This window comes from Heterodontus francisci, chromosome 17, assembly GCF_036365525.1.
Source record: "Heterodontus francisci isolate sHetFra1 chromosome 17, sHetFra1.hap1, whole genome shotgun sequence".
In the NCBI taxonomy this organism is placed as follows: Eukaryota; Metazoa; Chordata; class Chondrichthyes; order Heterodontiformes; family Heterodontidae; genus Heterodontus; species Heterodontus francisci.
The window spans coordinates 6,449,522-6,464,597 of record NC_090387.1 but is presented as its reverse complement, the minus strand read 5'-3'; the positions used below and the strand labels follow the sequence as shown (position 1 = coordinate 6,464,597).

Genomic DNA, 15,076 nt, shown 5'->3' with positions numbered 1-15,076 from the left:
TGGTTCAGAAACTGAAATCTGTGCCATTGATGTGTCATTTTGTTTTCAGAAGCCAAGGAAGATCCTCCAGTCGTTGCTACAAAGTATGGGCTGCTGGAGGGGAAGAAGGTGTCTGTGAAGGGGACTTCCAAACCTGTCTATAACTACCTAGCCATCCCTTTTGCAAAGCCACCAGTTGGTCCCTTGAGATTCACTGCACCCCAGGCAGCAGAAGCATGGACTGGAACCAGGCAGGCAACCAACCTCGCTCCAGGGTAAGAATGGGTGGTCTTGGAAATGGGCTACGGGTTGTCAATGCTGGTTGGACATAATTCCTGGAGGTTTAATCACATGACTTCCTGTCTCTAACTGTCCTGCCCCCACACTCCTGCTATTGATCACCTGACGAGTCTTCTCCCGGTGCATTTCTTCATACAGCCAAAGTGAACAGAATCGTCATTACCTGATTGATTGACAGTCAAGAATCATCCAAACAGCCTTTTTCTCCAGTGTCCAATAATTTTATAACTCAGTGTTCCAATACTCCACTCCAGCACAGTGCAGTGCTGAGGGAGTGCTGCATTGTCTGAGGTTCCATCATTCAGTTGAGATCTGCTTGTTCAGGCATCTCAGGCCAACATTCACCGTTCAACAAATTCACTTGACACTCATCACATTTTCTTGTACAGAAAGTGGCAGCAGTCCCTTCACTGAGATGAAGCACTGTGCAATGATTTATTTGCAGCCAGTGCTAATTTATTGCCCAACCTAAGTTGCCCAAATGCATTAAAAAAAAATCAACCAGCTTGACAGCTGCCAAATTACCTGATACACTGAATTCAGATTTACCATGGTGTGATTTAAACTGAGAACTTCTGATTACTACCCCAGTCTCATCACGGTCACACTGCCACACCCACTAATGCTTCAGAGTGCTGTTTACATGGAATCTGTTTATCTCTTTCCCATATCCCAGGTGTCAACAAGATACAAAGGCATTGGAGGCTTTCAAAAATTTGATGATGTTCGATGTTATGCCCAGTTCAATGAGTGAGGACTGCCTGTACCTGAATGTACATACACCTGTCGGACCAAAGGACAGGAACAAGAGACTTTCTGTGAGTACACTGTTGGTTTTAACTACCTGAACCCATGAAGAACTACCACACATCAGCAAGGTGGGTCTTGCATCAGAGACTGTCTGGCATCTTGTGCCACAGACTAAGAGAATGGGAGGTGATGGTCACCACACCTCACACTCTTAATTTCAGTCCATAGGTGTGGCACCAAACCACCCAGATCCTGAATCAAGCCCCACCATTGCTGAGTTAGCTGACTTCAGCTGTTGCTATGGTTGGTCTCAGTATCAATGTGTTAGGATGGAGAGAAATCAGCCAATATTCCCTTTCCTTGTGGCTGTGCCTCAGTGGGTAGTGCTCTCACCTCTGTGGTAGAAGGTTGTGGGTACAAGTCCCACTCCAGATAGTTGAGCACATAATCCAGGCTCACACTCCAGTTCAGCACTGAGGGAGTGCTACACTGTTGGTGGTATGTTCTTTGGATGCAATGTAAAAGGGAGACCTTGTCTGCCCTTTCAGGTGGATTTGAAAGATCTAGCGTTATCTTGAAGAAGAGCAGGGAAGGTCTTCCCATTGTCTTGGCCAATATTTATCTCTCAACTAAAATTGCTAAAACAAATTATTTGTGGGACCTTGTGTGTAAATTGGCTGCTGACAATGTTTCCTGAACACACCAGGGACAGTTTCAAGTCTAATAAATCAATTAGAGATACAGTCAGTGGTATTTTATCAGCAAACGCAGCCATTGTTTTTGTGCACAGCAAGATCCACAAAGAGTAATGAGATGACTGAGTGATCTGCTTTTGGTATTAGCTGAGGGTGAATGGACAAGGGAGCTCTCCACATGCTCTTTGAATAGTGCCCTTCCATCTTGCTGACCCATCTAAACCCAGTGGAACAGAAAATGTATCTCCAACAAACCAGCACTCGATCAGTACTGCACTGGAGTGTCAGCCCAGGAACATAGGAATTGTCAGGCGAATAAGTGAGCGAGGTCCATCTTGTTTGCCTTCTACCGTGCTGATAGTTGCATGATCTAATGATAATGAGGAAGGAGCAATTGAGTAATAAAAGCCAACAACATAATTAAGTTCAGTACCAGAACAGAAGAAAAGGATAGGGAGTTGGACTTTAAAAAGGCAAAGTTCAGGAGTCTGGATACGCACCTCAAGTGCTGTAATCTGCAGGGCTACGGAACAAATGCTGGAATGTGGGATTAGAATCGGTGGATCGTTTTTTGGCCAGCACAGACACGATGGGCCAAGTGGCCTCTTTCTGTGCTTTAAACTTTCTATAATTCGATGATCTTTATTGCTGTTTACCCTCATTTTATCAAATGTCTCCATTTTAAGCTTTAGTTTATTTCTATTTATCCATGTGACTTTATTTCTGATACACCCTCATTTTACCCCAGTAAGAATATATCTAGTTTTTATCCTCATCTTTGCAGATTTCCCACTGCAGCGGGCAGTTTTTCTGCCAAGTTCATTTGAGCCTGGTCCCTTCTTGTCTCCCTGAACGTTGCCTTTTTAAAGTCCAACTCCATTCTCAGTGCATTCCCCTGCCTTGTTTGACCTCCCCAAATGCAACACCTCACACTTCTCCAGGTTGATTTCCATTTGCCATCTGCCCAACAATTACCATCAATATCTTCCTGCAGCCTACAACTATCCTCCTCGCTATCTACTACACGGCCAATCTTTGTGACATCTGCAAATTTAATGATCATGCCCCCTACATTTACATCCAAATCATTAATATAGACCACAAAAAGCAGGGGACCCAGTACTGAGCCCTGCAGAATGCCACTGGAAACAGCCCTCCAGTCGCTAAAACACCTGTCAACAATTACCCTTTGTTTCCTGCCACTGAGCCAATTTTGTATCCAGCTTGCTGCATTTCTCTGTATCCAATGGGATTTTATTTTAGCCAGTCTGCCATGTGGGGACCTTGTCAAAAGCCTTGCTAAAATCCATGTAGAGACGCTCATGAGGAAAGTGTAGAAGAGAGGGAAATGGAAGATTAAAAGTGCTAAATGGGAGTATAAAAGGATTACCAGAAAATGTGTAAAGGGAATAACATTTATACACGTATATAGGGTTTATAGCAAAGAGACTATGCTAGAACTTTATAAGTCACTGCTTAGGCCTCAGTTGGAGTATTGTGGACTGTTTTGGGTACCATACTTCAGGAAAGATGAATGGATTTGAAACAAATAGTGGAACTGATGGTGGGTGGTTCTCTGGTAGGTGCCTGTGCTACAAGCAGAATTCAGACGGGAGAGAGCAGAGGCTCTGGTCACAACCTTCAATCCTTCTTAAATATACAAATTGTGCCATGGGTCTCAGAATGAACCAATATAACAGCTTGTTGGAGGGAGGGAGGAATATGCCAAACTGATGCCAGGGATGAGAACCGATAGTTATGAGGACAGACTTGAACTACGGGGATTGTTCCTACTGGAGCAGAGAATGCTGAGAGGAGGTGTAGGAATGCCTAGGACAGGACTGACTGGGAAATGTGTTATCAATTTAAAATTGTTATATGATTGAGAGAGGTTAGGAGAAGTGTCTTTACACAGAGGGTCATTGGAACATGGAATGCTATGCCACGGGGAGTGGTTGAGGCAGAGACCATTGCAAATTTTAAGGGAAAATTGGATAAATATTTGAAGCAGAGGGGTTCTGGACCATAGGGAGAGAGCAGCCAATGGGACTAGTGTTGGATTTACTGTGGTCAAAGAGTCGGTGCAGATACAATGGGCCAGATGTCTTCCTTCTACTCTGTAAACTTTCTATAGTTCAAAGTCGACTCCATGTGTTGATCGCTCTCTTTGTTTGAAGAATTTCCTGATATCAGACCGCAAGGTAGAAAATGGCAATGCCTGTCAATTATTCATTGCTGTTAATCATTGATGGTTTTTTTCTGATAGACAAGGCTGATGTTTCTAATCACAGTCGATGGCTGAAAGGTCATTAGATTATAAAGAGCAATACTCCCTCTGAAAGGATCCTGATGAAGTCTCACACAGATGTGGCCAAGGTTTGCATTCAACACTGACCACAGGAGTGTTCCTGAGAGGAGACCAACTTTCAGTGACGCAGAGTGGAAGGACCAAGAGTCTCATCCAACACAATACCTGTCAGGGAAAGGGAAAGGGGGCCTTTCATTCCCCATTTTATCTTCACAAGAATCAAACCAAATGAAAGAGATAGAAGGCAATGTTCGAACACATTCTACCATCCAGTTACTCTCTATCCTCTATACTGCTTGATTCTCTGGATATAGAGCCTGATGCAGCAACTCCTACTGCTCACAATGTCACATTAAAGCTGCTGCCACCACTGCCCTGCTCTCCTGATCCCCCGCTCCTGCCAAACCCCTTTTTCCCCCCATCATGCAGGGCCCCACCTGCCAGGACTGAGGCACATTAATTTCACCACATGAACATTAATTTTTAAACTGTTACTGGAGTAAAGAAAGAACTTGCTTTTTAAAAGAAAGCAACACCGGACCCTTGACTGGAAAGACATTTGCATATTTACAGACAGTGCATACAAGGAACAAAAGACCATTCCCTGACACATTCAATCCACAATGGACCTTTGATTACCAGACGTTGAGGGTGGAGGAGCCTGCATTCCAGGTTGACTGCTAAGATGGCCGAATACAAAACGGACCTCCTCATGCCCCCCTCCACCCGCCCCCCAGTCACATGAGTAACCTGCTGGGCAACCTGAGTTTTTTGAATTTGAACTTGCCACAGAGTTTTTGAAGGCAGAAAAGCTGTTTGCTCCTGAGCTGAGAAGAGCTCTCTCTTGCCTGCTCCCATCTCTTTGCCACAGAACTAAAGACCCATTGAAGACACATGAACCCCAAGAGAGAAAATCCTTGTACAGTGAGCGAGGTTTAAGAAGAATACTGGGCTCCAACGAAAAGCAAGATCACCTAAAATCAAGGACTCGACAGTGAGTTCGAAGCCCAGTAACAAAAAATCCCCTTCAGAGATTGCCTCAAACATTTTCACTTTATTTGTCTTCTGCTCTTTTCTGTCCCTACTTGCATGTGTATATCACGTATGCTAGCTTGAGTGCGTCGTGTAGCCATAGGCGTTAACCAAATTAAAATTTAAGGTTAAGTTTTAATAAATGTTACTTCTTTAAACCTAAGAAAGCCTGTTTGTGCTCATTTCTTTGCCTTATAATTGGAAAGCTGTGAACAAGGATTCACCAATGTGGAGCGAAAACACAGTGTGTTTAAAACAAAACCCTGTTTCAGTAAGACCAGGTGAAGACTGAGTGGGAACCCTAGACAGCTTTCTCACCTGGTTGTAACAGATATTTGGGTGCTAGCGCCCAGAACTTTTCCCACAGACAAATGAGAGAAATTGGAAATGAGAAACCAAATTGTTCCCAATCAAAAAAAGAGCAAGATTAATACAGGTTTTCTTGTGGTTGTGTGTGATTGAATACTAACATGTCTACAACTGAAGCGAGTAGTTCTCCAAGCCAGGGTGAAGTAACTTGGGATACGTTAAAAGCACTGTCTATGGAGGAGTTGAGCAGTGTGGGTCACTGCTCGTGGCAAGGCTAGGAAGTCTGAACCCCTAAGGCTAGTGGCCAACCATTTTTCCCTTGAATCTGAAGAAGCAGACTCTGATAGGGTTTTTCTTTTAGCAAAGATACAATTGGAACAAAGGAAACTTGCATTAGAGGAAAGAGAAAGAGAGAGAGTCACGAGATGGAGAAAAAGAGAGCCTTCCAAAAGGAACATGAAGAGAATAAAAAGCAGGAGCGAGAGAGAGAGAGAGAAAGAATATTCCAGCAAGAATGTGAAGAAAGAGAGTTGAAGTGGCTTGAGTTAACTGGGGTGGGGGTGGGGGGGCGACAGAGTAACCCCAGTGAAAGCATAGCCAATATGGAGGAGCATGATTCAGGGCTGGGTACAAAATTGCTAAAACTCACTCAACTAATTCCAAAATTCAATGAGGAAGATGTGGATGCATTGTTTGTGTCTTTTGAGAAACTGACAAGGCAGCTAAAATGGCCAGCTGAGACCTGGTCTATTTTACTACAAAGCAAGCTGACTGGAAAAGCTCATGAGGTTTATTCCTTGTTGTCAGATGAAAGTTCATCAAGTTATACGAACATACGAATTAGGAGCAGGAGTCGGCCACTCGGCCCTTCGAGCCTGCTCCACCATTCAGTAAGTTCATGGCTAAACTGATTAATCCACATTTCCACCTACCCCCGATAACCTCCCACCCCCTTGCTTATCAAGAATCTATCTACCTCTGCCTTAAAAATATTCGAAGACTCTGCTTCCACCGCCTTTTGAGGAAGAGAATTCCAAAGACTCACAACCCTCTGTATAGGTATTGAAGAGAAAAAGATTGGTGAAGACAAATGTAAGTCCCTTACAGACAGAAACAGGGGAATTTATTATGGGGAATAAAGAAATTGCTGACCAACTAAATGCAGACTTTGGTTCTGTCTTCACAAAGGAGGACACAAATATCTTACCAGAAATGTTGGGGAACACAGGGCTTAGTGAGAGAGAGGAACTGAAGGGAATCAGTATTAGTAGAGAAATGGTGTTGGGGAAATTGATGGGATTGAAGGTCAATAAATCCCCAGGGCCTGATGGTCTGCATCCCAGAGTACTTAAGGAAGTGGCCCTAGAAATAGTGGACGCATTGGTGATCATCTTCCAAGTTTCTATAGACTCTGGAACAGTTCCTACAGATTGAAGGGTAGCTAATGTAACCCCACTATTTAAAAAGGGAGGTAGAGAGAAAGCAGGGAATTATAGACCAGTCAGCCTGACGTCGGTAATGGGGAAAATTCTAGAGTCCATTATCAAAGATTTTATAGCCGAGCACTTAGAGAACAGTGTTCGAATCGGACAGTGTCAGCATAGATTTATGAAAGGGAAATCATGCTTGACAAATCTACTGGAAGTCTTCGAGGATGTAACTAGTAGAGTTGATGAGGGGGAACCAGTGGATGTGGTTTATTTGGACTTTCAGAAGGCTTTCGACAAAGTCCCACATCAGAGATTAGCATGTAAAATTAAAGTGCATGGGATTGGAGATAGTGTATTGCGATGGATAGAAAATTGGTTGGCGGACAGGAAACGGAGAGTAGGGATAAATGGGTCTTTTTCCGAATGGCAGGCAATGATTAGTGGGTACCGCTAGGACCCCAGCTATTCGCAGTATATAATAATGGTCTAGATGAGGGAACTAAATGTAATATCTCCAGATTTGCAGATGACACAAAACTGGGTGGGAGGGTGAGTTGTGAGGAGGATGCAGAGAGGCTTCAGGGTGATTTGGACAAGTTGAGTGAGTGGGCTAATGCATGGCAGATGCAGTATAATGTGGATAAATGTGAGGTTATCCACTTTGGTAGCAAAAACAGGAAGGCAGATTATTACCTGAACGGCTATAAACTGAGAGAGGGGAATATGCAGCGAGACCTGGGTGTTCTCGTACACCAGTCGCTGAAGGTAAGCATGCAGGTGCAACAGGTGGTAAAAAAGGCAAATGGTATGTTGGCCTTCATAGCGAGAGGATTCGAGTACAGGAGCAGGGATGTCTTGCTGCAATTATACAGGGCCTTGGTGAGGCCACACCTGGAATATTGTGTGCAGTTTTGGTTTCCTTATCTGAGGAAGGGTGTTCGTGCTATAGAGGGAGTGCAGCGAAGGTTTACCAGACTAATTCCTGGGATAGTGGGACTGACGTATGAGGAGAGATTGAGTCGGTTAGGATTATATTCACTGGAGTTCAGAAGTGTGAGGGGGGATCTCATAAAAACCTATAAAATTCTAACAGGACTTGACAGGGTAGATGCAGGAAGGATGTTCCCGATGGTGGGGGAGTCTAGAACCAGAGGTCATAGTCTAAGGATACGGGGTAAACCTTTCAGGACTGAGAGGAGGAGAAATTTCGTCACCCAGAGAGTGGTGAGCCTGTGGAATTCGCTACCACAGAAAGCAGTTGTGGCCAAAACATTGTATGTTTTCAAGAAGGAGTTATATATAGCTCTTGGGTCTAAAGGGATCAAAGGATATGGGGCGAAAGCAGGAACAGGCTACTGAGTTGGATGATCAGCCATGATCATAATGAATGGTGAAGCAGGCTCGAAGGGCCGAATGGCCTACTCCTGCTCCTATTTTCTATGTTTATGTTTCCTCATCTCTGTCTTAAATAGGCGACCCCTTATTTTTAAACAGTGACCCCTTGTTCCAGATTCTCCCACAAGGGGAAACATCCTTTTCACATCCACCGTGTCAAGACCCCTCAGGATCTTGTATTTTTCAATCAAGTTGCCTCTTACTCTTCTAAATTTCAGCGGATACAAGCCTAGCCTCTCCAATATTTCCTCATAAGACAATCCGCTCATTCCAGGTATTAGTCCAGTAAACCTTCTCTGTACTGCCTTCAATGCATTTACATCCTTCCTTAAATAAGGAGACCAGGACTGTACACAGTACTCCAGATATGGTCTCACCAATGCCCTGTATAGCTGAAGCATAACCTCCCTACTTTTGTATTCAATTCCCCTCGCGATAAACGATAACATTCTATTAGCTTTCCTAATTACCTGCTGTACCTGCACCCTAACTTAATGCGATTCATGCACTAGGACACCCAGATCCCTCTGCATCTCAGAGCTGTGCAATCTCTCACCATTTAGATAATATGCTTTTTTATTCTTCCTGCCAAAGTGGACAATTTCCCACTTTCCCACATTATAATCCATTTGCCAGGTCTTTGCCCACTCACTTAACCTATCTATATCCCTTTGTAGCCTCCTTATGTTCTCTTCACAAGTTACTTTCCTACCGATATAATAAAAGCAAAATACTGTAGATGCTGGAAAGCTGAAATAAAAACAAGAAATGCAGGTCTGGCAGCATCTGTGGAGAGAGAAGCAGAGTTAGCGTTTCAGGTCAGTGACCCTTCATCAGAACCGGCAAAGGTTAGAAATGTAATCGGTTTTAAGCAAATAAAGCAGCGTGGGGAAAGAGAAAACAAAAGGGAAGTTGTTAATAGGACAGGGACAGAGAGAATAACTGACCAGAAGGTCATGGAGCAAATGGTGTGCTGAAAGACAAGGTGTCAATGCAGGGAGGGTGTTAATGGACAGAAAAATGAACAGCCCCAGCCCTAATATTCATTATAAGCCCACCGACTCCCACAGCTTCACACCCTGCCTCCTGTGAAGACTCCATTCCATTCTCCCAGTTTCTCTGTCTCCGACGCATCTGTTCTGATGATGCTACCTTCCACAACAGCACTTCTGACATGTCTTCCTTTTTGCTCAACTGAGGATTCCGCCCCCCCCCCCACTGTTGGTGACAGGACCCTCAACCGTGTCCGACCCATTTCCCGCAACTCGACCCTCACCCCTTCTCCTCCTCCCAGAACCGCGACAGGGTTCCCCTTGTCCTCACTTTCCACCCTACGAGCCTCCACATCCAAAGGATCATCCTCCACCACTTCCGCCACCTCCAGCGTGATGCCACTACCAAACGCATCTTCCACTGTCAGCATTCCAAAGGGATCGTTCCCTCCACGACACCCTGGTCCACTCCTCTATTACCCCCATCACCTCGTCTCCGTCCCATGGCACCTTCCCCTGCAATCGCAGGAGGTGTAATACCTGCCCATTTACCTCCTCTCTCCTCACTATCCCAGGCCCCAAACACTCCTTTCAGGTGAAGCAGTGATTTACTTGTACTTCTTTCAATGTAGTATACTGTATTCGCTGCTCACAATGTGGTCTCCTCTACATTGGGGAGACCAAACGCAGACTGGGCGAGCGCTTTGCGGAACACATTCACTCAGTCCTCAAGCAGGACCCTGAGTTTCCGGTTGCTTGCCATTTCAACACACCCCCCTGCTCTCCTGCTCACATCTCTGTCCTGGAATTGCTCTAGTGTTCCAGTGAACATCAACGCAAACTCGAGGAACAGCATCTCATTTACTGATTAGGCACACTACAGCCTGCCGGACTGAACATTGAGTTCAATAATTTCAGAGCTTTTTGTTTGTTTTATTTGTTTATTTTATTTTAGTTTGTTTCATTCATTTTTTTTACCCAAGTGCCTGCCCACTGTTTTTTCATGTTTGTGCTTTGGGCCAGGGCTGTTCATTTTTGGTTCATTAACACCCAGTGGCTGAGGGCTCTTCAAGTATAGCTCAACTTTGAGAATCTCAGGGAAGTATTTCTGTTAGAGAAATTTAAAAACTCTCTCCTACTCCCCATAAAGACCCATGTAGAGGAGCAGCGGGTTCAGAGAACCCTGCAAGCGGCTGTTCTAGCCGATGAGTTTTCTTTAATTGAAAGTCGATTTCCAAGGGGAGAACCTTTACTAATCACCCAATCACACAAAGGGTGGGAAGATGATCTCTGCCCAGGCAGTCCTGGGAGAGAAAGGAAATCAGAAGACACAAGGGGCCCTCCTTCAGCCAAAAAGAAAGGTGCTGTGAGCAAGACTGAGACCCGGAGACCTGTGTGCTTCCATTGTAATAAAGCAGGGCAGTTAAAAGCTGACTGCTGGAAACTAAAGGGAAAACCTAAAGATGATTGGAGGAAGGTTTCGGGGAGATGTCAGAGGTAGGTTCTTTACACAGAGAGTGGTGGGTATGTGGAATGCGCTGCCAGCGGTTGTAGTAGAAGCAGATACATTAGGGACATTTAAGCGACTCTTGGATAGGTACATGGATGATAGTAGAATGAAGGGTAGGTAGTTAGTTTGATCTTAGAGTAGGTTAAAGGTTCGGCACAACATCGTGGGCCGAAGGGCCTGTACTGTGCTGTTCTATGTTCTATGTTCTATGTTTAATCAGGGCACATCTGCTCAGTGAGGAAGTGACCCTGATGAAAAGCACAGCAGAACAAGCTGTGGCTTTAACTGTAGTAAGAGTGAGACACAGGAAGCTCATGACTGCAAGTGCAGGAAAATTTAATCGGATTCCTGAGGGTTATCAAGGGTGTGTCTGAAGGGAAAGTAACCCCATACTCTTTGAGTGGGGCAAGCAAGCCCATAGTAATTCTCAGGGACACAGGGGCCAATAGATCCCTTTTACTGGAAAAGGCCTGACCTTTCCCCCAGTGAGTGCAGTGAACACCAGAATGGTGGTAAACGGTATTAGAGGGCAGTGTATGCCTGTATCTGTACACCGGGTGCAGCTGGCGGGTGAACTAGTTTCGGGACCGGTGACCGTAAGGATTGTCCCTAGTTTGTCTGTGGACGGGGTTGACCTGCTCCTAGGTAATGATCTGGCGGGGGTGAAGGTGGTAGGACCCCCCGAGTAGTGAAAGAAAGACCACAGGAGGTCAGAGAGACAGGGCAATGGCAGGAGACGGTCCCCTGCAGTTTCCCTGAATGTGTAGTGGGTCAGACCATGATTGAACCAGCTCCCCCAGAGGACACTGCATTGGCACTGCAGGCAGATGACCACAAGGTCTGTCTGTCTGAGATTTCCTTTGGAAAATTAGAAGAATTAAATGAATTTTCCCTAGCTGCGGCTCAGCGAGCCGACCCAGTATTGCGAGAGTTAGCTCAGACTGCTCAGTCTGAAAGTGAAGCAGAGGGAGTCCCTGACTGCTACTATTTAACGAATGAGGTACTGATGAGAAAATGGAGTTCTCGACACAGACCTGAGAGCAAGGAGTGGGCAGTAGTTCACCAGTTAGTGGTGCCACAGAGGTACTGGGGCAAAATGTTAAGAAGGGCCCACGAGACTACAGTGGCAGTACATGTCGGTATGCAAAAGACCAAAGCCCGCATAAGACAGCAGTTTGACTGGCCAAAACGCCACAAAGATGTGGTGGAGTACTGCAGGAGTTGCCACGTGTGCCATGTTGAAGGGAAACCCCAACCTACAGTGAAACATGCACCCCTAAGTCCTGTATCGGTGTTAGGAGGACCCACCAGCAGAGGGCTGGTGAACTGTAAGGGACCCCCGCCGAGAACAAAAGGGGATAAGCAGGCACAAGGATGGCAAAAGGTTAGAAAGGGAAGGGGAAAATGTGACCAAGAGGGAAGGTTAAAGGAAGTCCGGGAGGAATCCTGAATGAAAACCCCTACTGTCCAGTCAACCAACCCCAAAAAATGTGAAAGGTTAGACCCCACATTCTCCTATGTAAAATCAGGCTCATGAAGTACCCATAGAGTTGCTGACAGCATTTTCAGGAACCTGCAGAGACAAAGATCGACCTCTAGGGGCACATAATCTGTGAGGGTGATGCCTCACCTAGTCGAAGTGCAACAGGAGAGAGGAGTCACGTCTGCACAATTACCTGCAGCCAGGAATGTTCCAGAGAACAAGGGGGAGATTAACAAAGAATCCTCCCCCACAATCAGAGGAAAAGAGAACCACCCATCCCCCTGAAGTCAAAAGCCTTTGCATGACTTTTCTGAAGGCAGAAAAGCTGTTTGCTCCTGGACTGAGAAGACCTGTCTCCTGTCTGCTCCCATCTCTTTCTCACAGAACTGAAGACCCATTGAAGACACATGAACCCCAAGAGAGAAAAGTCTCCTACAGTGAGCAAGGTTTAAGAAGAATACTGGGCCCCAATGAAAAGCAAGATCTACCTACAATCAAGGACCCTACAGCGAGCTCGAAGCACAGTAACAAAAGACCCCCTTCAGAAATTGCCTCAAACTTTTTCACTTTATTTGTTTCTTTATTTCTCTTTTCGGTCCGTTTGCATGTGTGTATCGCGTGTGCATGCGACTGTGGGCGCGCTTGTATCCATAAGCATTAGCCGCATTTGAGTTTAAGTTTTAATAAATTTCACTTTTCATCTTTAAAACTAAGAAGGCCTGTTTCTGCTGGTATCTTTGCCTTCTAGTTGGAAAGCGGTGAACAAGGATTCACCAAGGGGAGCTAAATCACAGTATGTTTAAAATTAAACCCTCTAACAGTGAGACCAGGTGACGGCTGACAGGGAACCCTAGACCCCTTTCTCACCTGATCATGATACCCTGCTGCCCCAAACCCCTTTCCCCCCTCTCCCCCCTCTCCCCCTACCTCGCAGTGAGACAGCTCCAAAGGAACCAATCCACTCAGTTCTATCACACATCAGCTGGATTTCCACCAAATCCCAGAGATCTGCCGGAAAATATTCTGACAACATCCTGCTTTATCCTCCAGGTTATGGTCTGGATCCACGGGGGTGGATTCACATTTGGAAGCACAGATTTCTACGATGGATCTTCACTTGCAGCTTACGAGGATGTGGTGCTGGTGGTGATCCAGTATCGGCTGGGAATCTTTGGATTCCTCAGGTAAATGGAAATAAAGACTCAGAGAAACATAGAAAGAAGGGGGCTGCAGCCGAATCCCACTTTCCAACTCTTGGTCGGTTGCCCTGCAGGTTACAATACTTCAGGTGCTTATCCAGTGGTTTTTTAAATGTGATGAGAGTTTCTGCCTCTAGAATTCTTTGAGGAAGTGACAAAGTTGATTGATGACGGAAGGGCTGTCGATGTCATATACATGGACTTCAGTAAGGCGTTTGATAAGGTTCCCCATGGCAGGCTGATGGAGAAAGTGAAGGCGCTTGGGGTCCAAGGTGTACTAGCTAGATGGATAAAGAACTGGCTGGGCAACAGGAGACAGAGAGTAGCAGTGGAAGGGAGTTTCTCAAAATGGAGACATGTGACCAGTGGTGTTCCACAGGGATCCGTGCTGGGACCACTGTTGTTTGTGATATACATTAATGATTTGGAGGAAAGTATAGGTGGACTGATTAGCAAATTTGCAGACGACACTAAGATTGGTGGAGTAGCAGATAGTGAAGGGGACTGTCAGAGAATACAGCAGAATATAGATAGATTGGAGAGTTGGGCAGAGAAATGGCAGATGGAGTTCAATCAGGGCAAATGCGAGGTGATGCATTTTGGAAGATCCAATTCAAGAGTGAACTATACAGTAAATGGAAAAGTCCTGGGGAAAATTGATGTCCAGAGAGATTTGGGTGTTCAGGTCCACTGTTCCCTGAAGGTGGCAACGCAGGTAAATAGAGTGGTCAAGAAGGCATACGGCATGCTTTCCTTCATCGGACGGGGCATTGAGTACAAGAGTTGGCAGGTCATGTTACAGTTGTATAGGACTTTGGTGCGGCCACATTTGGAATACTGCGTACAGTTCTGGTCGCCACATTATCAAAAGGATGTGGATGCTTTGGAGAGGGTGCAGAGGAGGTTCACCAGGATGTTGCCTGGTATGGAGGGCGCTAGCTATGAAGAGAGGTTGAGTAGATTAGGATTATTTTCATTAGAAAGACGGAGGTTGAGGGGGGACCTGATTGAGGTGTACAAAATCATGAGAGGTATAGACAGGGTGGATAGCAAGAAGCTTTTTCCCAGAGTGGGGGTTTCAATTACTAGAGGACACGAGTTCAAAGTGAAAGGGGAAAAGTTTAGGGGGGATATGCGTGGAAAGTTCTTTACGCAGAGGGTGGTGGGCACCTGGAACGCATTGCCAGCGGAGGTGGTAGATGCGGGCACGATGGAGTCTTTTAAGATGTATCTGGACAGATACATGAATGGGCAGGAAGAAAAGAGATACAGAAGCTTAGAAAATAGGCGACAGGTTTAGAGAGAGGATCTGGATCGGCGCAGGCTTGGAGGGCCGAAGGGCCTGTTCCTGTGCTGTAATTATCTTTGTTCTTTGTTCTTTGTTTATCACCCTTTCAGGCAGTGAGTTGCAGACTCCCACCACCCTCTGGGTGAATAAATTACTCCTCAACTCCCCACTAATCCTTCCACCAATTACTGTAAATCTATGCCGACTGGTTACTGACACCTCTGCTAATGGAAATAGGTCCTTCCTATCCTCTCTATCTAGGCTGCTCATAATTTTATACACCTCAATTAAATAAAGCTCTTGTTACACCCCAACTAAAGTATTGTGTCCAGTTCAGGTCACCACACTTCAAGAAGGATGTGAGGATCCTTGAGAGAGTACAGAGGAGATTTACCAGAATGGTTCC

General features: G+C 45.5%; 1 protein-coding gene across 1 annotated transcript in view; it reads left to right on the top strand.

Moving 5' to 3' along the window:
• Positions 1-15,076, top strand: part of LOC137378703 (fatty acyl-CoA hydrolase precursor, medium chain-like) — a 71,194-nt gene that overhangs the window by 15,901 nt on the left and 40,217 nt on the right. The window contains exons 2-4 of the mRNA XM_068049054.1: positions 50-254; positions 956-1,097; positions 13,234-13,367. Of these exons, the coding sequence (XP_067905155.1) occupies positions 50-254; positions 956-1,097; positions 13,234-13,367 (481 nt within the window). The remainder of the gene's footprint in view (positions 1-49; positions 255-955; positions 1,098-13,233; positions 13,368-15,076) is intronic.